This window comes from Chamaea fasciata, unplaced genomic scaffold (assembly GCF_029207755.1).
Source record: "Chamaea fasciata isolate MVZ Bird 193981 ecotype frontalis unplaced genomic scaffold, bChaFas1.0.hap1 SCAF_7, whole genome shotgun sequence".
NCBI lineage: Eukaryota > Metazoa > Chordata > Aves > Passeriformes > Sylviidae > Chamaea > Chamaea fasciata.
Genome location: NW_027094092.1, coordinates 7,613,960 through 7,638,465, shown reverse-complemented (window position 1 = coordinate 7,638,465; position 24,506 = coordinate 7,613,960). Strand labels below are relative to the sequence as shown.

The following is a 24,506-nucleotide window of genomic DNA, read 5'->3' as shown; positions in this document are numbered from 1 at the left end:
TTCAAGGGAGGTCTTGAGGCGTCTCCAGCACAATGTAATAAAAAAGTGCCTTTGCTAAGGAAAGCAGCTTAATGTCAATTTTGTATCTTCTGAATGCTTCAAAAAGCTGTCAGACTGGTATTTTTTTATTTACTACATAATGTTCAAGCCTTCAGAGCAGGCACAGGTGCTGTGTGAAGTTATACACAGATATAAAACTGGACCATTGTCATGGGACATGTAAGAAACACCCAATTGGGACTTTCCATGGGAGATGGTTTATTTTCAGGTGAGCCTGGCTGTGGAGAACTTCTACAGAAAGCAGTCATCTTGCCATTAAAAATGCTCATGATTTTTAAAATGTTTTCTTCTCCATTTCTTAATTCTGCTAATCCTATTGATCGCAGCTGGAGTATTAACTTTAAAAAACAATGGTTTGCAGGATTTAATCTGTGCAGTTCTTATTGTGGTCTAACTTCTAAAAGGGTTGTAGCAGCTATTCTGCGAGCGTAGACACCACCTGTGGCAAAAGGGATTCAACTTTACAAAGTTTAAATTTCTGTACAAAAGTTGGTGATTTTTGTATGCAAACCTGGTACTAGATTTTATAGACAGTGAGCATATAAAGTGTGAGAAAGGTTTGACATAAAAAACTATAAAACCGTTCTTGCCATTAATGTCTGTCTGTATGCGAACAACTGAGCTAAATTTTAGCTTTGTTTCCCTCCCAGTCATCTCCCGAGAGGTGCTTTCTGTCACTCCCAGGCATAATGCCAAATTCTGAACAGAAATTGCCGAGAAAATGTGAATTAAAAGGGTGCAGCACTGGCAGGTCTGTGCCTCACATCCCACATTGTTTAATTTATGTTCTGCTCAGTGTAAGCAGAATTTATTCACAGCTTCTTGGCTGTGAAGTCCCTAACGTGGGAAAGCTGGGATAGTCTGAATTCCCCCCAAAGCCAGGGTTGCCATGGCAATCCGCATGCACGGCAGTCCACGGGGCATGTGGCTGCAGCACACTGCCTCCTGGCCATCCCAACCAGCCACACAGTGCTGGGAAGCTCTCACTAATTCTGACATTTGCTGCCCTCTTCACTCTGACCACATCAGGAGCCCAAAATCTGAGGGCAGGAATGGAAATGAAACGTCTTGGTGAATTCCCTCAGTTCCACTTCTCCCTGGAGCAAGACATGTGAGAGAGCAGGGCTAAATATTAAGAAATACATGGGGTTTTTGTCCTCAGCACCACTTTAACACATGGTGCTTCCATTTCTGTTTCCAGCTGGAATGGCAAAGCTCCAGCTTGTGCATGTAGCTGCATGTTTGTGCATGAAGCAGCTAATATATATGCAGATGAATTAAAACTAATTAGAGCTAAAGCCAGCAAAGTGCACATTTCTAGCTAACGGCAGCAGGCAGATCTGTTACATGCCAGCTAATTAAGTTATTCACTGTGGACCTGCTCATACAATTTTCTGTAGACCATATTCTGCTTTTTACCAAAAAAAAAAAAAAAAAAAAAAAAAAAAAAAAAAAAAAAAAACCACCAACTTCATGTGAATAAACTTATGTCTGAATATTTAAATCAGAATGTCAAATTCCACATCTGGCCTGTGAATTTTCAGGGCTATTAAATGTTGCACTGTCTCTTAGAGGACTGTGTCTATAAGGCATTTCACTTCATGCACTTTTTTTTCCCCTTAATTCCTGAAATTTCATGGTCTCCAGCCCTAACTGACTTCGAAGTTTTTCTCATGTGACTCAGTGGCTGAGGAAGAATTTAAACCCTTTATTTTGAGGTTAGACCTGTGTAGGCACACAGTTTCTGTTGATTGGGAATGGGGCTGCTGCCGAGCCTCATCCCTGATGGGCTACAACTGTGTAGGATAAGTGAACAGTATTGAAGGCAAAGAAACAGGGAATACTGAGGTGTCACAAAAGGGTAGAGAGGGCACACAGGTGTATGTAAGATAAGGGTATGAAAGGTTGTACTGGAAAGAAATAAAGTCCTGATGCTTGAAGCCTTTTTGGTGTCAGTCCTACCTCCTCTGTCAGACCTGAGCAAGAGGCACCCACACAACCTGGACTTCGTAAGGATAATTCTCTGGATAGGAGCCTTTTTTACCACCCTGCACCCAGCAAATAAATATGCTGGGGAATGAAGGTGCTTAGCTAAGGTTCCACATAATCCCTGAGCTCCTCAGCATATGGAACAGATGCCTGTGCTCCCTCCAGCCACTGGGGGTAACCAAAAGCAGCTGGAGCATGGCATAAGGTACCCTGACCATGATTTTCTCCCCAGGAATATCTCCTTTCACCTAATTTGGCTGTCTTGGTTTGGAAAGACAGGTGTCTGCCAGGGAAAGCTGGAGTTTCCCTTGGAATGGAAAATGTAAAACTCCCTCCCTGCATATTATTATAATTTGCAATTAGGGGCTTTCAGGCAAAGATACGGGAATAGAAATAACAGCTCTTTACTAGGAATATTAAAAAATACAAATGGAGTAGTACAAAAAAACCCCAAGCAAACAAACAAAAAAAAAAATCCTAGAAACAATGACAGAGTCAGAATGCAACCTGACACCCTGTTGGTCGGGGTGGGGGGAGCAGTCCAAATATATACTCCTGGAGTGACAGATGTCGTTCTGTCGGAGAAAAGATGATCCTGTAGAAGGGTGTAGTTTCCTTCTGAAGGTCCAGTGGTGGAGAGAAGGGTCCAATCTTCCTCTGGGAATCCAATGCAAACAGGCTGTCCTGCTGTTCTGAATCCCAGGTTTTATCCAAGCAGGAATGCTGGGCTCCTCCCCCTGGGTGGAGCATCTCCCAATGGGATGATGGAATTGTATCAGCCATGCAGTGAGCCTCGATGGCCCATTAACAACAGATATCCCCTGGAAGGCGGATGGGTTGTGGAAGAGAGAAAGAACACTGCCCCACCTGGTTTTAACAGCTGGCCCAGTAACAGAAGGCACCCACCCCCTCCTCCCGGTGTTATGAGGAATGGATCATACAAGAAGTAAAGAAAAACACCTCCCCAACAGGTTTCAACAGATGGCAAATAGAAGACACACTTTTGGCTACCTATTGCAACCCATGGCATTGGCTTAAAGTGGGAATGGAGGTGGGAATCCTCATCAGAGAGGGAAATCCTCAACTCCAGAAATTCCTGATTTTTTGTAATCATTTCCACTGGATAAGATGCTGAGCAGTGTGAAAGGACCAGATCATTTTGCAGTTTGAAAGCCAAAGGCAGATTTGACTCCTGTGAATTAAGGTTTACAGAGGTGTCTAGACCAACAGTCTCAGAGAAAATGCCGTCACACAGCTACTTAACCAAATTTATTGTCAACCAACATCTTTGAAAATGCCGAATTTGCTTCACACATGGTTGTCCATTGCCTAGGTTAGTATTTCCACTGGTTTAGGGTTTCTTACCATTAGGTTTGATGGAATTTAGGTTGAACTGACTTTTTTTTGAAGGTGATTTTTTTACTAATGGGTGATTCAAATAGGTTTGAGCCAGGTCTTCTGCCAGAAGGGGCCTCACCAGCAAGTCTGATGTCTGTTCCTCAGGTCTGACTTGTGGGGAGCTCAATTTGTTTTCTGAGGGCTGAGAAGTTCCCACAGGCTAATTCAGAGGAACTAGAGAAGGAATTATAGAGAAATCAGATCTCTGCTATTTATTTAAAGCGTACCTGGAATGCCCCATAGGTTTGTCCCATTTTCTCCTTTAAAAGGTTACTTTCATCCCTTATCTCCTTCCCACAAACTCATCCCCCAACTCATCATTAAATGCTGTATAATTCCAACACGCAGGCCTGAGGGAGGACAAACACTCATTTTCTTGGTGGTTTGAAGAGGACTCTGACAGTTCTTGAATCACCCCTGGTTATTCAGACAGCCTGTTCCAGTGGTTTTTAATGCATTCAAATAGGCTACGACACCCTCAGCTAGGGAAAAATGGGCACGGATAGAATTGCCACCGTACCTGTAAGCAGGTCAGGGAGTATCCTGGTTTTGCAACATTATCATGTCAGATGTCACAGTAACAGTGGCAGCTTCCAGGTTTGGTTATTGTTATTTTTTTCCCATGCAAAGAGAAGGAATGGGGGAGCTGCAGGCCACAGGGAGCTGCCAGCTTCTCTGGGCTGTGTATTTTGGTACTACAAAGGTGCCATTATTAAAGGCAGACAAAAAAAGCCTCTAAATCATGCAACCAAAGTGAACTCTAGGAGCTGAAAAACCCTTCCTTTGTGCAGTCGGAAACCTTGCTATGACCTATCTGGTGTCTGGATACAGAGGCTTTTCTACAGCATTTTGGCTGTAACTGAGACATGCTATCTCCATGAGCACTGAAAACTGGGAGGCAGGAACTGTCCCCATTGCTGTTACTAAACATTCTGACCTTGACATGATAAAACAACCCAATCCAGCAAAGCGTTGCTGGATTTGACAGATAAAAATTTAAATTATCACTGTTTTAGCTGGCATAAAATTTGATGATTCTGTTTACAGCAAAAATCTGGTACTGCAGAACTTTTTGTTGTATCACTTATGCCTGAATATTCCTTTATTTGCTAAATATCCATAGGGCATGTGGCAGGTAAATGCTGAGTACTCATGCAAGGAACCTCACTGTTTGTACATGGATTAAAGATATATTAAAATCCAACTGGTGCCATGTTATTTTGGTGAAAGGAAACTGCACATTTAATTACAGGAGAGAAAGAAAGTATTGGACGTGAAAATCCTGATATGCTTGTGTGCGTATATCCACTTATCTGTGTGTGTACAGTGTGTGTTTCCATATGCACACACACCCTTCAGTAAAGTTATTTGATGTAATCTGGAAAACAAGATTTTCCTGACAGGGCTATTTCTCAATACTCCTTCTCCAACTTCTGTCTGTCCCTTATGTGCTCTATACTGTGTCTGTAAGGAAGTATATCCCTGTGGCAATCTCCAAGAGCAGCCGAATTCTGTTAGAAACAAAGTATTGGTATTTCGGGGCCAACTCATTAATAATAAGTACAAATTCAGAGCCAGCTGCTGCATCTCCAGGATCAGCCAGAGCCGGAGTGATTTGGAGCCATTGTTTTATTCTTACAGTTTTAAATGCAAGAATTGGCTTAATTCCTGGTGTACACTAGAGCAGTTTCTGTGATTTTCGGCATTTTCCTTCTGTCTAGTGTTTTGGGTCGATGCAAAACCTGTGATGCTGAAATTAACCTTCTGTTCTCTTCCCTGCTGCTTCTGCTTTTGCTGGCAGCAACTGGAGACACAGAGGAAATTATCTGACAGAAGAAAAAATTAGAAATTATATGTAAAGTCCAAAGTAAAAGGAAGAGTCCTTCTCTGGCTCTGCTTGTGCTTTTCCAGTCCCCTAAATGATCCCAGCACCAGGCAGGTGAGTCCCCGCCACTTCAGCCTTTGGTTTCCCAGGTAAAAAGCACAAAGAGCAAGTTAGTGCCAAGTTCCTCGATGGCTTTTGTGGGGAGGGCAAGCACTTCACCAGACTGAAACTGCCAGAATAATCTCACCTTGGCTAGACTTATTGTTTCCCATTTGTGCATAAAGAAATGCTAATGATTCCTGGAAGTTTTAGGCATTGTTATTTAAAGTTGTTTGAGAGACAAAGGGAAGGTGTTGTTTGCATTTGGGAGAGGATCTGACCTTTGTTTGCAGTGCTGGATGATTGATTGTAGCACGAAAGGAAAAGGTGAGGAGTACTCCTGTAGCTCTTTGTGCAAAAGCTTATGTGTGTTGTGGGAGCTTAACTCGCAGGCCTAAGCTAGAACCAGCCCGTGAGTCAATATTTCTGTTGACTCTTTTAGATGTTCATTACAATGCGAACAGATGGTGTGGTCAAAGGGTCCTTAATATGAACTGGGAGAACAGGGAATTTAGCTTTGAAATAAATGAGTTCCCCTGCTTGTTACGGCACAGGTGAAGAATATCAGGGCTGCTGGTTTCTTCTATTATGAGTTATTCCCTTCTAGATCTTAAATGTGTTATTCTCACTTCATTTAAGGATTAGTGTAAGACAATGACAAGGTTTGTTCAGGTCTGTTGTTCACCTTCCTAGAAATGATGATTCCTAACCAAGAGCAGGGAGAGGACAACCTTTCATACCTTTTTCTCTTTTGCTTTTTTTTTCCAAGTTACACACCGTGTCACCTTCCCTTCAGCAGCTAGATAGTAAATGTCTTTTTATTTAGGAACAGCCGGCCTTGATTAATTGTAATTTGACAAAAGCTGTGTAAATACCTCTGTGCAAAGGAACAAGGTATTCAGGCAAACAGAAAAAGGGAAAAGGAACACTTGAGTGACTAAGAGTGTTATCTGGAAGAAAGCAGGGACAAAACTTTTGTTGGTAGCTGAATCAAAAGACGACATGTGGAGACCTCAATGGCAGCTGAGGACACACTGGATGAAACCTCAGGTGCAGATAAAGACATTCCTACAAAGGGCCTGAACTCGGAGCGACCCACAGGAATGGGTTGAGCAGCACAAGCTGCACACACAAAGCCTGACTCCAGCTGGAGGAGGCAGCATGAGCTGACCATAAATTTTACAGAGGAGATTTCTGTATAGAGGAAAGGTAAATTGGACCAGATTAGTAACAGACACTCTGCCAGCCAAGAAGGGAGGCAAGGCTTTACTGTGGTTTTATTCATTATTAAAATAACAGATGGTTCCATAAGGACTTAAGCATCCTGAAAATATTGATCTCAAAACTAGGATACACTAGGCAGCACTAAAATTAAAATTTTGGACAGGAATCCTAAAACTGCCTTGCTTTAGGGCACTGTGAGTCCAGCAGTAGGGATAACTCATAAGAGCAAGGCAGTGCAAAGGCAGCTCCTGCTCCTTTGCATTAGAGAGGATCCTGCCTTCTCCATGAGAATCTCCTCTCCACAGCATGTCTCACCCAGGCCATGTGCTGTGTGCCCTGGGTTTATGGATTTGCAGGGAATTTGCTCACAGTTATGGTGTTTTCCTCAAAAGTCAAGGATGAGACCACTCACAACACAGGGATGATACAGTGTAATGACAGGCCAATATAGAAGCAAGTGGGTAAGGAATTTACTTGAAAAGAAGTCCCATTTTCTATATTTCCATTATTTTTCTTGATATTTATTTCAAGTCGACTTGAACACTGTTCCCAAAGGTCTTGGGTTTTTTACCTCTGGTGAATGTAGAGCTGCTTTTTCTGAACTATTGTCTTTTTTCCCTGGAGGTTTTCTTCTGACTCTGACTGCTTTTAAATGTCACTCTGCTCCTTTAGGCTGCTGGTAGGTGGTCTGAGCTGAATGGTTACCATCAGATGGCTTATACCTATACTCATTTTCCATGTCAGATCCTGACCTAGTAACCTTCTTCTCCAAATGCCAAAGGTGAGATTTAGTCTGAAATGACCTGGTTGTCTAGGCAGAATTGCTACCAGTCAGAACAGGAAATAATATTGGGAACTGAACTTTGACAGCACTTGAATACACCATATGTATTAGCAGACAGTTTCATCTGAGCCTTTGGTTCACCTTGAAACTGGAGATGGTTTTTTGCCAAACACACTGTTGCCATTGCAAGCGTCCATAGTTTTTATAATTTTTATCTGTTGCAGAGTGCTTTATGACTTCATTTTGAGGCTAACCTTGTTTTTGGTCACCATCTCAGCCAATTCATTTTAGCAAACTAATATTCCTAGTAAATACTGTGAAGACAGTGGGGAGTTCTGAAATGGTGAAAATAAGCATTTTAACTCATGCATAAACTGGTGATTCACTGAAAGTGTTATTTACATTTTCATTTGCCTGTAAGCTGAAGCTGGTTGCACAGAAAAATCCTTCAGTCTTGTCACACGCATATGATTTGGGACTAATACCTCCCCAACATTATTATCTTCACACACACAAGTTACTGCTTCAACTCAGTGTGAATAATGAAGGTGGTGATTGCTGCAAACAATTTCATGCAGGCAATGTGCATGTAACGAAAGGTATGTTATCACTTGAAATCTAGTCAGGTAAGGATTAAAAATAGACTTAAGTGCTATTTAAGCTTTATTTTTCAAATGCTTTTATCTACTTTACTACAGTATGAAGGACTATTAGTACAGGACAGTGAGTACATAGAAATCGTGGTCTGCTTTGCTTAGTGCTTACTCCAAAGCCACTTAAAACAGCAGGAGCCTTTGCATAGCAGACAAAGCAGAAAAAAAAATCCCTTTTTTTTCCTTCAAACACTGATTTACATGAACAGAAGTGTTACTTCACATGCAAATCCTTTTCGTTTTCCTGTAGTTGGAGTATTTATAAAGTTCATTAAATATACCATTAAAATAATACAATATTTTTATTTTTCTCTTCTCAAAACATTCTAAAAGCTGAAGCCTCAATATTGAAGTGATTCAGGTAGAACCCAATTGTTCTCTCGAGAAGAGGTGAAAGCCTCAATGTCTGTAGACTTCACTCTGGGATCAATCTGTCTGTATACAGGGGGTTTGGAATTAAAAAAAACATTGTTCTTTTCTCTTGGAATGAAGACAGGCTGAGGGAGTTGGGACTGCTCATCCTGGAGAAGAAAAGGCTCTGGAGAGACCTTAGAGCCCCCTGCAGTACCTAAAAAAGGCTACAAGGGAGATGGAGAGGGACTTTGGGCAAGGGCATGGAGTTACAAGGGGGAATGGCCTTAAGCTGGAGGAGGGTGGATTTAGATTAGATATAAGAAATAAATTCATTGCTGAGAGGGTGATAAGGCACTGGCATGGGTTGCACAGAGAGGTTATGGACTCCCCCTCCCTGGAGGTGTTCAAGACCAGGCTGGATGGGGCTTGGAGCAGCCTGGGATAGTGGAAGGCGTCCCAGTCCATGGCAGGGGGTTGGAACTGGATCATCTTTAAGGTCCCTTCTGACCCAAACCATTCTGTGTTTCCATGATTCTCTACCCTGAAAGGCTGCCATGCCTCTGAAGCTCTAGGCTCCAGTCTTGCAAATACAGTAATTGAATTGCAGACCAGTTAAAATTACTGAGACAGACAAACCTTGGGCTGCTAAATCCGCAGCAATGAAGCCAGGAACAGCCCTGCTCATTTCTGTGGACAATCACAGCCATTTCCCTTGCTTTCCTACAGCAACAAGCTGTGCTGTTTCCACCTATATCCAACACCCAGATTTAGACATCTGAGCACAGCTGCCACGGCAAGAGTCTGGCTGCCCTGGGCTCCCTCTGGAGCCAATGGGAACAGACAGGCACCTGGAGCAGGTGATTCATGGACCACACCAAGGTCTGAATCACTCTTCCCATGGAGTGGCTCTCTTGCTCCACTGATTACAGAAGCAACCCCAGGGTAAATGGGTTCATGCTGTAGGTGGTCAGCCAGGTGGAATGTATCCAGACCTGCTCTAGTTACGCAGGAGCTGCATTATCACAGCTGCTTCTGAATCCTTCAGTTCCTTCTTCCAATATTATTCACAGCCATGTCACTTGAATATGGCCTTTCCAAAAAATACTATCCTTTTTAAAATGCTTAACTAAACAATGTGCAACTCTATTGCCCTGAACTTGCAACTGAATGCACTTTTAGCTCGATATCTTTCATTATAGCTATAAACTATCTGAAGACATGCTGAACCCAATCTACATTGAGGGAATGTACTATGTTTGAATTGGATATTAGGGGTGTGTTTCATTTCTGATTGAAATAAATGATACTTGGCCTTAGAAATTCTTTCCAGCTCAAGGGGATTTCTGCCACTGTAAATCCATACAAAAAAGACAGGAGGTGCAAAAATTCTGAACTGCAAATTGCACAACTGAAGCTGAAACTAAGCTGAAAGCCTTTTCGAGTTCAGCAGGTTTGTACTTGAGTAAGAATATGTGGTTTTGGTTGCAGGAGTAACAGCTAAATTTGAAAAACATTTATGGTCTTGACACAGTATGAGTCCCACTAAAATAAATTGTGTAAGTTCATCTGGTCTTTTAAGAGTCCTCTCCAGTTACTTTGTAGAGACTTTTCTTCCTAAGTCCAAGTCAAAAACCCTCTTCAGTTTCAGAGCAGCCAATTCCCATTTGATTTACGCCTGCCTGAATCTGGCGTAGATCCACTTAGAGCCACATTATATAAATAAAATGTCGATGTAAAGGACTGTGTCGGGGTTTGTAGAAATCGTGGCTTCCACTGCCCAAGGGCTGACACATTTACTGGTGCACTTATCTTCATACATGGGCATAACCATTAATTACCTCCGTCCTCTTCTTCACAGGCCACCTTCCAGCCTCTTCCCTCTCATTCCTTCTCCCTCAGGCAAGGTGTCTCCTCTGTCTAGCAACCTCTGGAGACATTTTTTTTTTATGGCAACAGAATGGTCCAGGTCACATCTATCTACTGACAAAAGGATAATCAGTGCCGCTGGCAAAAATCCTGTTATTGCATCTATTCCAGTACAAAATGCCCGAAATGTGTTCAAAATGCACTTTGCTGCTAAGTCATTAAGTCATCTGTAAAGGACAAGGAGTAAATAAGGTACCATCAGCTCGACTCGGGAGGGGGGGAAAAAAAAACTGCGTAAGCGATCTTGGACTATTTTCAGCAGAGGTTTTGTGCTAGCGTGGGGTGGCTCTGAGGCTCACAAAGGAAATTTCGGCACAAATGAAGCGTGAAGCCCCGAGCGGGCAGAGAGGGCGGCGGGCCAGGCGATCAGGGGAGCTGCGCTGGGCAGCCCCGGTGGCAGCAGGTATTTGTCCTCAGAGCCCACGGGCAGGGCAGCTCCGGCCCGACCCCGCTCCTCACCCCCAGCGCTGGCTGGCAGGAAGAGCTGGCTGCCTTGCTGAGCTTGGATAAACATTAGGATCTAATTTACCATGTGACAGGAAAGGAGACCTCTTTTTTTTTTTTTTTTTTTTTTTTTTTTTTTTTTTTTTTTTTTCCCCCCCCCCCCCCCCCCCCCCGTCCCTGCTTTTAACAGCCTTTGTTTGAATTTCAGCGTGTGGTTTTTGAGGTGCAAAGACTAGAGAGATTTAACCTGGGTCTCTGGACTGATTGCTTTGCTGTCAGCTGATGTATGTGGGGCTCTTTCCAGACACATCTACAAGTGTTACATCTCGCTAAATGACATGGACAGGGAGCCAGACCTCTTGCTGAGCTTACAAAAGAGACATCACACTCATTTAATTAAAAAGATCTGAGCTGCTGATGCTCTTCATGTCGGATGGTACATCTTGGGTTACATGCCCAGGAAGAAAAAGAAGGAAACTGTTTTCCTTGTACTACAAAGTAAATAGGACTGGGAAGTATTTTGGTATTTGCAGAGCCTGGGAGTTCTGACTATATCATTCCATGTGTATTTTGTGTAGCGCAGAGCATTGTGCAAGGATCTGGTTATTCGCTTTTTTCCTCTAGAATTTCAGGTCCCGGCCTTCCCTGCTGATCTAGTCCCAGCTTTGGAGGACTGCACGTGGGAGCAGCAATTGGTTTTAAAGTCAAGCCTTTCAAATATTTTTGGGGGCACCTCAGAAACTCTGCTGTATCCACAGTCTGGGCTCTGCGTGGCATTCACAGAGCGTGGTACCTAAGGAAGGTATTTGCAGTATGCCACGTGGGAGGCGTATTCCTTAGCTAGGATATTCTGGATGTAGGTTCCCTCCTGGACTAAGCCATCCTTTTGGGCATGAATACATACCTGGCTCATTACAGTGCCTCATTCTCATATAGCAGACATTCATATGCTATGGGAACTCTGTTCCCACCTGAGGCTGAAACCCATTTCTCAAGAAAGTGCCTAACCACTGGCATTTCCACCCTCCTCTGAAACTTGCGTACAGAGTGATTTGAAGGTGACCGAGATAAAGTGGCAAATCCTTGAGGCTGAGGAGGGTCTGCAGCTAAAACCTCCTGCCTCTTAGATGGGAAATCCAACCATGGATGTGAGGGGCTGAGCAAGCTGCATGGGACTGTCTGTGCCTTATTAACAAACTGGGTGAAGTGAAAATTAATATACAGAGTTCATCCATATTTATTCTCAGTTCAGGATTGTGTGGTAGGTTCTTTGCTTTCATAATGAAGTCGGATTATAGCATGGTACAAATCTTCATTTTATGGTTTTAACCATTTAAGGACCAAACAAAACTTAGTTTTAAAAGAAAAACACACATTCCAAGGCATCCCAAACTGAGAGAAAATGTTATTCCATGTTTTAGGATCTACATGAATGTGGAGGTTCACTTATTAATTTATTCCACATGAACTGGCTCTGAGATCAGTTAATCTGGCTGGATAAATTGCAATGTCCAGTTTGAGAGAGATTATCAACTCTGTGCCGTTACAGTCTTTAACCTTTTGCCTTTTCATCCACAAAGTTTCCATTTGACTCACTTGTTAAACACAAATCAAATCAGGCCAAATTAGTCTTTCTGCCAACATTATTAATTCTCATTTTTTATGTGTGATGAGTTGAAGTGGAATGGTGTTTATTCACACAGCCATAAATGACACTTAATTTTCCAGCCTTGTTTTGGTTTTGCTGGAACAGGTTATTTTGAAGATGCTGCCCTGGCAGCTGCTTAGCCTGAAATCTTTGTCATCCACTGACATTTTGGATCAGAGCTTATAAATAAAAGCATTTACCTATGTACAGGTTAATTCATAACAATTCATTTTAGAATTTTTTTGCTACTCTTCCTACATTGAAAAGTCAGACCTCAGTTATTCAGATATCCAGCGTTAAATCTCTGCTGATAAATATTTGGCAGAACTCGTGATTTGAATGTGCCTCATCATATTTGGCTTTTTCCTCAAAGTTCCAGCTCCCAGAGTCATGGGATTACATTAGAAACTTCAGGAGGAAAAAAAAAAAAAAAGTAATTTAGACCTCACAACTGTACAAGAAAAGCTTAAAAAATATGACTTTAATTCACTCTAAAGGCTCAGATACCAAAGGGAAAGAGCACAATGTAGTAAACTTATAAAGAATTTCATATGTGGGAAAGGACGATTGACTCGGTGATCCTTTCTATCCAGTGCTAGGTGTTGAGATGCTGTGTTTACACATTAATCCACATAATCCAGCCACAAATCTGTGCAGGGACTGCCACTGTTTGGCATGACTTGCCTCTGTCTGCCTAATTTGATGCCTTTTAGAGCTTTCCACTGTAAAAGCAACAACAGGGTCCAAAATGCAAATACTTTATTCAGGGTGGTAACACAAATGTGAAGAGAGGAAAGAGTTTTCTAAGCTTTGCCTGCAGACTTCAACTTTCAACTTATGGGCACGGTGAAGGCTCCAGGAAGAGAAAAAAGCTATAGAAATGCAAATGGAAAAACATTTCTGTAGTGTTTCGGAAAAATAATAGTCAGTGTAGCCAAACCAAATTTCCTGTGGTGAACAGGCTATGTCAGTGAAGTTGCCCCTGGCTGTGCTGGGGACCTGGCGGCTCCGCTCCACAGAATCACAGGATGGATTAGGTTGGAAAAGACCACTGGGGTCATTGAGTCCAGTCGACGACTGAACACCCCGATCTCAACCAGGCCATGGCAGTGAGTGCCACGTCCAGTCTTTCCTTAGACATCTCCAGGGACGGTGATTCCAGCACCTGCCTGGGCGGCTCATTCCAATGTCTGATCACCCTTTCTGCGAACAAATTCTTCCTGATGTCCATCCTAAACATCCCCTGGCAGCTCAAGACTATGTCCTCTTGTCTTGTCACTTGTGTGGCAAAAGAGACCAGCTTGGCCGCAACCTCCTCTCACAGAGTTCTATAGAGTGATAATGTCCCTGCTTTTGTTCAGGCTGAGCCCTCAGCTCCCTCAGCCTCTCCTGGTGCTTCAGACCCTTCCCCAGCTCCATTCCCTCCTCTGGACTCGTTCCAGCCCCTCCATGGCCTTTGGAATGGAGGTGCCCAGCCGAGGCACCGCGATCCCGCCACACGCAGGGCCCGGCATGGGCTGGGGAGCCACTGCAGCCCTGCCCTGTTCCCGCCCCGGGGCTCCGCTGCGGCTTTCCCGTCCTTTCCTCCGGGGCAGGCAGCGGGGGCGGCGCAGGTATCGCTCACAGCGGGCGGGCAGCGCCGAGCGGGTCTCGAACCCGGGGTCCCCGGCGGCGGGGAGCGGGGCAGGAGCGGCCGCACCGCCCCGCGCGGTGCATTGTGGGGGCCGCACTGATTTATGCGGGGCCGCGGAGCGCGCCGGGAGCGGCGGGAGGCGGCGGCGGCCAGCGGGGCCGGGAGCGGCGGGGCCGCGGCGGCGATCGTGGCTCTCCGGGCGCGCGGCGCTTCTGCCGCCCCCTGAGGCCGTGGCGGCACCGCCGGACGGCCGGCACCACCCACCCGGCCTCAGCCGACCCCGCGCCGGCCACCACGGACGTGGAGGCGGCGGGCGGAGCCGGGCCCGGCCCGAGGAGACCGTCCCGGCGCGGCGCAGTCCCCGCCGCTCGGTAGCGGCCGGAGCGAGGGCGGGCTCGCTCCGCAGGCGCTGCGCGGAGCCTGGGCCGGCTGCGCTCCCGGCGCCGGTGGGGCCTCCGGCGGGGAGCCGGCGAGGCGAGGAGGGAGGCCCGGCCCGGTGCTCCCCGAGACGGGCGGGGGGAGCCGGAGAGCCCCGCGTCCTCCGCCCGCAGCCTTGTTAGCCGGGCCCTCCGCGGGGAGAAGGAGCGGCGGGACCGGGCCGGAGCCTCCGCAGCTGCCGGTGCCTCCGGAGCTGCCGGCTCCTTTCTCTCCCCGCTCTCGGCTGCGGAGCATCGTTTGCGGGACTAGTGCCGAGGAAACAACAGGTCTCGCTCCCTTCCAAAGCGACGCCAGCGCCTTGCTTTTGGGATTATAAATGTTTGAACTAAGACCCAGGGGACTGGAAAGAGAGCTTCCCGTTGGAATTAACAGAAGAGAAAAGAAGGGAGGCTTTTCCAAATCCTCTGCAAGAAAGCTCGTGCTGTTTTCCCCTGCTGTCCGTACTCTGTTTAATAATGCGATTGTGACCTGAGTGGAATTTATGAGCGATGAACTATTGAAGCTTGTTGCACTTCTGCATCGGACTACTTTTTTTTTTTTTTCTTTCTTTTTTTTCTTTTTTTTTTTGCCAGCACATGATTCCTTCATCCCTGCTGTTGCAGGACCTAAGGGCCAGTAATACAGGGATGGGAAGCTGAGACAGTTTATTTTCACATTCTTCTGTGCCGGGGACTTGGCGAGTTAGCTGAAGCTGCTGCTTTTTACTGGATCTGCTCTTTTCTCGGCGGGTTTGTTTTTTGGGTTTTTTTTCTTCCCCACGTGTTTCGATTTAACAGCCATTGGACTGGAGCTGGATGGGTGCTTTGCAATCCAAAAGGGTTTGGGGGATAACAGAAAACTGCTAAAACAGAGAAGAACTGGTGCTGCAGGAAACCTGGGGCCTGTTTACCAAGCCTTTTCGTTTTATTGAGCAAGGTAAATAACGAAGTGGTGAAAATTCAGGGCTTATCGTGGTCACGCATGAAAATGTTACAAAGCACTTCAGACTGTCCCCAAGTCTTTCAAGGGATTGAGAGGACCCACAGTAAGGCTCGGAATGAATTGTTCTTTGAAAATTTTCAGATGCGAGTGTGAAATTTAAGGCTGAGAACAAAGTTTGTGGTACCTGAGAGGTTGGGGGAGCTACTTTTCCTGATTTTACCTTAAGTTCTTGTAGGTTTGTGAGAGGTTTTTCAGAGAGGTTGCCTGAAGAACTTTCTTGGTGGTTCGGTGTGCAGGAAACGAGTGGGTTTTTCCATGCTTTTTAAAACCTTGGTGCCTTAGCCCTGGCAGGGATCTGTTAGGGTTTCACAAAGGTGCTCCAGTTTACAGTGTGCTCACTTCCAGTTAGTGCAGTGCTCCCGTTTTCATTGTTAACTGTATTCATCCTCTGCCTTTAATTATTTTTGCTTACCTTTATTTTTGCTGTCTGCATTGACAGCTGCTACTGCTTCATAATGATTTTTTTTGCTTTTTATCTTCCTTCTCGTGTTTTTTATCTCCCGAATTGGACTGTTTGGATTTTTGCCACTCATTTACCGTACATCACTTTCACCACCATAAACCTTCTACAGCCAACACAATCTCAAAGTGCTGTTGTAGATACAATCTTTGTACGTTTGAAGCAGTGGAAGAAGCAGATAATGATTCCCAAAATGTGCAGTGTAATCAGTTAGTGGGTGAAGAGTATAATTTTTGGTGTGAAGCTGCATGCCTTATCTTTGTTGGTTTTTTTTTAGTTGTGGTGTTTTGGTTTTTTTTTTAAAGACCTCGGCAGCAGTTTACTCCTCACAAAAACATAGATCCATTAAAATGAGGTCACAGTTTGAGACGTAGCTGCAAAAATCTGGTTTTGCAAGAAGTCACGAGATTCTCATTATGAAGCCAGGCCTTGATTAAGTTGACCGTGTACCTTTTCTCCTCTCTTAATGAAACAGTGGCAAACACCAAGGTGCTGGCAAACCTTCGCTGGTGCTGTCATGGGGAGAGCTAAATGGGTATCATGGGCAGCGCTCAAAGTTCCTGTTTAGCTTTGTTTGACCGAAATTTGTGGCCTTTTGTCGTGTCTGGTTTTGTTCCAAGATGATGTGTGAGGTGATGCCAACCATCAGCGAGGCCGAGATTCCCGCCGGGGGAAATGGAGGCCACGGTTCGGGTTCCCCGTTGCAGTCGGACGCCGATTCCCACTTCGAGCAGCTGATGGTGTCCATGCTGGAGGAAAGGGATCGCCTGCTGGAAACGCTCCGGGAAACTCAGGAGACGCTCGCTCTCACCCAGGGCAAGCTGCATGAGGTTGGCCATGAGAGGGATTCCTTGCAGAGGCAGCTCAACACTGCACTTCCACAGGTATCCTTTGGGAAGGAAGGGATTTTTCAGTGGTTTTTTGTGTACTTTGTGCGGTGTTGTTGGCTTTTTGGATGTGTGATTTCGTGAAGGGTCAGGTCGTCTTAGGGGATGATGGATCTATCCTGAAGGATCTCTTGGTGCTTGCTCACTTTGAGAAAGATGCAAAAACAAGGACAGACGGGAAGAGCAGCCCTTTCCCTCCAGTCTGCTTTCCCAGTTTCTGGAATTTCCTTGGCTTGGCATAAATGTGGAATGGTATCTACATCCTTTTGTTTAATAGAATTTGATGGACTTTTTTTCTGCAACTAGTACTTCTTAAATGCTGTTTCTTAATTGCCTGATGCATTCCTGTAAGGTCTTAAGAATTAAGACCTAGTCTAATGGGAGATGTCCTTGCCCGTGGCAGGGGGTTGGAACTGGATGGTCTTTAAGGTCCCTGCCCACCCCAAACCATTCTGGGCATTCCATACAGACTTTCTGACACTATTCTAGATTTTGATTTAAAAACTTGAACACTGCTACCTTGTAGAATGCATGCTGCATTGTCATGGCAATATAGAAATCTGAGTGTTTTGTTTAACCTCTTTAGTTACTTCTGAAAAGTTTGGATTTGGTTTTTTGAGGGTTGGTTTGGGGTTTGTTTTGGTCCTGCTAGGAGTTCCTAATTAGTGCCTTGTGGGGGATGCACGTGGCCTGCAGTGCTGGGTTTGTTACGTAAGGAGCACAGTTAGGAAAGGTGATTGGTGTCTGCAGAACTCTTTGGGGTTTATCCATTCCAGTTAAAAATAATACAAGTGGACTTTGAACGTGTTGAAGAAGCATTTGGTTCTAGGCAAAGCAGGGGTTGCTCTCAGGTGTTGGTTAACTGTTGACAGCCTTGTGCTTTCTGGCACGGTGGTGGTTGTGGCACAAAGATGCTGTGACTTTTCCAAGTGTTCCCGTATCCTTAAATATTGTAGTTACTGTTTGTACCCTTTCAAACAGCGGTGTTAAATGCTTGTGTTTCACTGCTCTCATTATAATGTAATCACTGTGTGACTCTCTCTGTGGTAATTGGCGATGGTAATTACTGAGGGGTAGAAACTAAAATGTTACACGTGTTGATCTAGTTCTGTTACAACGATGAAAATCAGAAAGGAGAAATTTCCAGCCTTTGCTGCTGCCCCTGTTAAATCGCGTGCTGCAGGCAAAAATCGTTCTTTGCTTTTTTTTTTGTACTAATAATTGTGGCTTCTCCTCACCCTCTGTGTCAGGTCTGCCACGTTAATGGAGGCCATTAACCACTTGCATGACCTGCAAAGTGTTAGACCCGAGTTTGTGGCTGAGCAGAATCATCCCAGCTCTCAACCCTGCTCTTCCCTTTTTTCCTTTTCAGTTCTCAGCTTTCCTTCCTAAATCTAGAAGGCCACTTGCATGTAAACATCACTTTCTAAACATTTCTGAAAGATTAATAAACAGTTCCCCTTTTCAAGAATGCCATAATTGCATGGTTTTATGTGAATTTTGTTGGAAAACAAGTCAGTTGAGGGAGAAATTTTACTGCAGTTTTATAGAAACATACAGCAGGGTATAGATTTTTGTAGATTGCTGTTAGAAAATACTGTTTTCATGCTGTGGAAGTGCTACTTTTGTCCTCACTGGTGCTTAGCTCGAGTGATTGTGGTGCTTTCAAAAATCAGAAATATTTTTGTTATTGTTGCTACATCAGAAGTAACATCTGTATTGGGCAGGTGTGGGTTTTTTTTGTTATAGTAGAGTCTGTTCCTTCGTGGATGTAAATTTCTCATGAGGTGAAACAATTTTTTGGGGTTTTTTTTTTTTTTTTTTTAAATTCTAACATGTGTTCACTGTCAAAACTTTATGGTGACTAGTATTTGAAACTATACAAACTTTTTTGTTAATTATTTCAAGCTGAGCATTCTTTTGAACTACTGCCTCAAGTGACCTGTTGTTTAGCTGCGGATTTCAAGGAGAGTAAAGTCAGGATATCTTTAAATTAAACAAAATAATGACTTTGTTACATTTTCTTCAACAAAGAAGGGATAGTAGTGTAGATTTTAGTTTTTTTATCATAGTAGTTGTTTTCAATTTAGTAGATCTACGAGGTTAATTTAACTAATTGCACAAAGACCGGTGTAATTTCATGAATTACTAAATCATTCTGTAACCAAAGTATTATTTCTTTCTCAGACTTGGCTTGTAGTAAGTCTTTGTAGTTGATTTTAGACTACTTTATCTTAACAGGCGTTGAATTGAATTGTTTCTATGTGTACTTTTCCTGTTTTAGATCTTTAGCTGAACCAGCCAGTTTTAGACCATTCTGATGACTGATGGAAAGTCCTGGTATAAAAACAGGAATGCCAGATGGGTTTCTTCTATACCAGAATTACTCTTCTGGTTTTGCTATGAAGACACTCAGTTTCTGGTTAATTTCTTTCATTCACTGAGTTTTCTGTGTATAAGAAAGAAGCTGGTACTGGTGTGTTTGTAATTAATTTCAAAATGGCAAATCAGTATTTGTACCTCTTAGATTCTAAAAGTAAATGCAGTTTTTCCTGCAGCAGTGATGCAGATTTTGGGGCCACAGAGAAGCACACACTTAGTGTGGTGGGCAGCTGGGAATTTGAGGCATCAGTTCTAGCTCCATAAACCTGGGACAGGTATTTAGGGTAAGGCAGCTTTTGTGGATGTCTAATTCACTGAGAGGAGAGCATTTTAATCTTATATAGATGTGCTTTATCGGTTACATTTACTCAAAGCAAAGCTGACTTTTTCTGGGTTTTTGGTGTGGACAGCTGGAAGTGAAATACATCACCAGTGCCTTGATAAAATAACCGGATTCTTGTCAATGCTCTTTGTTTTCTGGGAGTTTCCTTCTATTACAGATTACCCCAGTCAAACTGTACTCTGACCTTGGAAAATGAGCTTGAGGAAATCAAAGTGCTGTGCTAGAGCTTAATTTTTATTCTTTCTAGAATTTTTCACAGAAAAAAGAAAGAGCATTAACTTTTTTACTTGAAGAGCTTTATAACGTAAACACATTCAGTTATGATTGTAATTGTGGCCTTAGTGGATTTAATTATCCCCTTTAAGTGCCTTTCAGAGTGCATTCTACAAAATTCGAGATTTGTGTGCTTCAAATTTATCAATTAATCTGTGAAACTGTATTTAAAGGTTACATTTTGAACCCAGGGTAGATGAGGCCCAAGTTACTACAGTTCTTGCTATTAGAGTGTTGCAGGCCAGGGTTCCTTTTGCTGATAGAATTTCATGTAGATGTTTTCTGTAAATGAAGACATGATGCTTGTTTTGGATGGTGAAGACCAGCGTTTAACCTCCAGTGACTCTGGTGCCTATCACAAATAAAAGCACAGTTAGCAGGGTGAAAATTTTAATATGTATGTTAATTTTTTTAAGCTGATACATACAATACAAGTATAAAGCAACACGTATTAAGATCGATCTTAATCTTGCACCCCTGATCTTTTGGTCTTAAATTTATCATGCCTTATTTTTTTTTCTGTACAAGGTGAGCAAAATAGAAGGTTAAAGTAAAAGTTGCTTTCTGTAATGATAAGGATTTTATCACTACTTCACACTTCAGTTAAAAATGGTGTGTGTCAGTTCATATTTGTATTCAGTGAAGTTCAGGGATGTTCCTTAGACCATCTCAGAAATACTCAATGCCTCATACATGAGAAATATCAAAACACCTGGCCCAAAGACTGCCTTAGCATTGTTTTGAAATGATGGACTTGAGGATTTTGTTGCCATTTTATGAATAGTGGTATTTGGATTTCCTCCAGACAAGTTTTGAGTAATACAGGATGTCATAGTTGTAGAAATGAGGTTTTGAATTGTACTTCACATGAAGAGCACAGTGGCAGAAAACACATTAAGCAAAGGCCCTGGCAGATTCTGCAGCAGCTGAAATTCCCTGAGCACTTTCCTCAGAAGTGCAGCTCCGTTTGCAGCATTCCCAGGTGTTCAGCCCCGAGGTGCCGGAGCTTGCACTTCTTGCTCTGGCAGCGGCTGGTGCTGACTTCTGAATAACAGTCACTAATCTCAGCAGAGTGCCCAGGAATCCTGGAGGTGCCAGAGGGTTCCACATGGATGTCAGAGCCATGTCCTCCAATGTTCCCGCCCCATTCTGACAGCAAACATGAACAGGATTCTTCCTGTTGCATTTTCAGATATCTGTGTTGACTTTCAGTTGCCTTGGCTTTTACTGTTAGTAAATTACTGAACTGATTTGGCTTTACACTGGTTTAAGTCAGACAGAGGTAAGAGTTAACATTCGTAATTCTTCACTGATTATCAACAAACCTCAGCTTCCCTAACATTTCTTTCTTTGCAAGACGCAGAAACAGACACCTTTTGCTCCTGACCTTCAAAGTATGAATTTATCCGAAATAATGCTCTATGCTTGGGCAAAAAGGAGTAGTAGCTACACTTAAATAATGCAGCGGAGTATATTGAGCACCGAGTCTCCAGCATTGGTGCTGTCTTCTTGGTTTCTCATGTGGATATGTTTGGGTTTGTTTATTGAAACATCCCACCCCTGCCCAGCAGACTTCTGTTTGCCTATTGTTAGCAACTTGCTGTTTATACTGTGCTTTTAATTTAATGTTTGCTTGCTTATAAATAGACCTTTTAGCTAGAATAAATTTGGAGTTCATTTGTGTTTCCTTGTGTTTGAGGGTGACTTTTACTGCTGTTAAATTTGAGGTGAAATTTGTTGCTGTTTTACTGCTGAATGATGTCCCCATCCATCCCCTTAATAAGCAAATTGGATGAAGTCAACTATTGTTTTTATTTCCCTTAATTTATTTGTGGGGAGAATGTTTTGGTGACTGCACAGAAATGCTTTTTATTTGTTTTTCGTAGTGGATGAGGCCCTGAAACAGGAGCTAGTGATTTTTTTCCCTACTCTTGTGCTGCTGTGGACAGATGTCTGACAGTGAGTTTATTAATGCTTGGGATGCTCTAGTCTAACCTGCAGCCTAAGAACAGGCTGTATATAAGGTGAAAAGAGCTATAATCGAAACAAAGTGTTTAAAATATCTATTTAGAACCAGGTGAATGTCACGTGTACTTTCATCAGCGCTAGCTTGCCTGTGGCCTCTGGTACAACAGGTAATGTCTTTTGGTATTTAGAGAATTCTTCCTCTGTTACCTTTTTATTTTTTTTCCTTCCATTCTTTTCTAAGAGTGTAACTTAAAAGTGCTTTGAAGATGTTTAGTAGCAAGACTTGAAGATTCAGTGTGGCTACATAATTGCAATTCCAGAAAAAAAATCAAACCCCTTGGCTTTTTTTTTTTTTTAAGATAAATATGAATTAAGGACACAATTACCTACCCTCTTACAAATTCTTAGTGTTTCAGTGTCCACTGTCCTGAGACTTTGTTTCATCCTTTCTGTAATATATTTAGGAGAGTTGAGTGTTGGTTTTATTCACTGTAGGTTTTGATCATAGAATTAGGAAGACACATGGTGTTTTAATTTACACAGGCCCCTTATAGTTAAGAGTGCTGTCAGAGACCTTGAATTTTTGGAAAGAACGTTTTAAGTGCCTATTAGTAAATTTTGTTTTCCTTTCCCTAAGTTAGCATTGCATCTCAGAACTGCATGAATATACTTCACAATTGAATTTGGGGATTTATTTTTTAGTTTTTCATTTTTAAAGGAATATGACAGAGGTCTTTTATGTAAGCTGCTTGTGGCAATTTAGGCAGCTTAAGTCACTTAAAGTCTAAGGCTGACTGGTATCTGTTGACATATATGAGAAAATACTCACCATAATTTCTTGTATATACATCTCAAGCTACAAATACTGAGAAGAGATAAATTTGTGTTGTGTGTGTCAGGTAATCTGGATGCTCATAACTTTCCAAGTGTCTTTTTTTGTAATCCTGCCTGTGGGTTCCCCCAAGTGTAAATGTAATGCAATTCTTGCCAGGAAAAATGTTTTCACATTCTCTTGGCTGAAAGAATAATTATTATTTTGCTACTGAATGGAGTGAGTTTTTTATTCAACTTGACTTTTTCACAGAGGCACAGGGAAATAATGTTTCCACGTTTTGGAGACTCCAGATGATTGTGTAGGGAGCTGAATCCATATCTGTAGGTCACTTGAGGAGATTGCTCTGGGTGTTTGGATATTTATAACTGGAGGAGTGTGATTACAAGTCCAAGTCAATGCTCGCTTTCATTCTGATGTGTTGTTTTCCTCTAAGCTGATGTGAGTAGTTGGTTCCCTTGATTTTTTGCCCGTGACCTTTATCTGTTTCAGGCTTGACCTTTGGTTTCATGTAAGCTCTACTGAAAACCAGCTCCTTCTCTTCTGATCAGCCTGACAAGGCTCTGTGGCCTGTTCCTGCAGCATTCTTCAAAAGAGATGCTTTGTTGCTTCATCTTCCCTTTTGCTGTTCCACAATGGCCTTGAACTTTGCTCATGTGTTTATGCTCCTGTCTATTGAGGATATGGTACTTGAGGATGGTAGTGGAGATCTTAACAGAAATATAATTTAGGTTGGATCTGAAATATGCCATGGCTATTGGTGGATACATATGTATAAGAACAGTCAACATATTCCTGTAATTCATCTGTCTTCTGGTTATGTTTTCAGAAAGATAAATCTCTAGGATTAGTCTTTTGTCTTACAAATTCTGTGAAGTGCCCCAACGTTCAAGGTCAGGCTGGATGGAGCTCTGAGCAAGCTGGTCTAGTGGAAGGTGTCCCTGCCCATGGCAGAGGTGAACTTTAAGGTCCCTTCCAACCCAAACTGTTCCAGGATTCTCTGATTCCTTCATTAAAAGATCCTTACACGAGCAGTACTGAGTATAATCAGATATCTTCAGGACACATTTTAAACAAGGACTTGTTTAAAGGGCCACTTGGAAAAAAGCTTGAAAATTTTGATTTGTGACCTTTTGAGTTTTGTTAAGGAGAAAAAAGACCTTCTCTTTAGAAAATAAGCGTTTTTCTTTGTTGTGATAGGGAAATGGGCAGCTCTTGATTTTGTTTTTTAATTTAATTAACTTTTTTTTTATTTTTGGCATTTTTCCTCTCTGTAGAACATTAGTCTCTCTTTGAGTATGGTCTGAGCCATGCTTTGTTTTGCTTTACTCCTATTGCTAGCACATAGTAGAGTTGGGTATACAATTGTAGAGTAGTATTTTAAAGTACACAGTGCTTCCTTTTTTTATTTTTTTATCCTACCTCTCACAGAAATGCATATAAAATTTGGTTCTATACACTTGAAAGATTGTTTTTAGAGGCATATTTACCTTTTATATAAAAAAGCAGGGTAGGTTATCTGGTAAAAATTAATAAAGCATGGAGATTGTTAAACACTGTATTGTTGAGAGAAGTGAGATTTTCTTTCCCTACCTCAGATTTACAGTACAGTGCACGGTATAAGGGTTTAATTATATAAGCCTATGGAGTTGAGTAATTTACATAGTTAAAAAAGCCAAACAAAACAAAGCCACCTTAAGATGTGCAGTTTCAACAAAGAATTTCTGTGTTGGCCTGTACAAAGTTGAGACTGGCTGGATGTAGGGTTGAAAGGTCCGTGAATGTTCATGTAAAGAAACTACCTTATATTTAATGAAATCTATTGATCACTGTCTTCAACACTGACAGTGTCCAGTGCTGAGAAATGGGGTTTGTTTTGAATTACTTGAAGAGGGATTTTGGCTG

The 24,506-nt window shown here is 42.8% G+C and overlaps 1 protein-coding gene across 7 annotated transcripts in view; it reads left to right on the top strand.

Moving 5' to 3' along the window:
- Positions 1-14,418: 14,418 nt before the first annotated feature.
- PPFIA1 (PTPRF interacting protein alpha 1) overlaps positions 14,419-24,506 on the top strand; it is a 53,281-nt gene continuing 43,193 nt past the window's right edge. For 4 of the 7 annotated variants that reach the window (XM_066187440.1, XM_066187446.1, XM_066187442.1 and 1 more), the window contains exons 1-2: positions 14,419-15,390; positions 16,537-16,800. In XM_066187440.1, the coding sequence (XP_066043537.1) occupies positions 16,537-16,800 (264 nt within the window). In that variant the 5' untranslated portion in view covers positions 14,419-15,390. The remainder of the gene's footprint in view (positions 15,391-16,536; positions 16,801-24,506) is intronic. The other 3 variants (XM_066187444.1, XM_066187443.1, XM_066187441.1) reach the window with 1 other exon arrangement.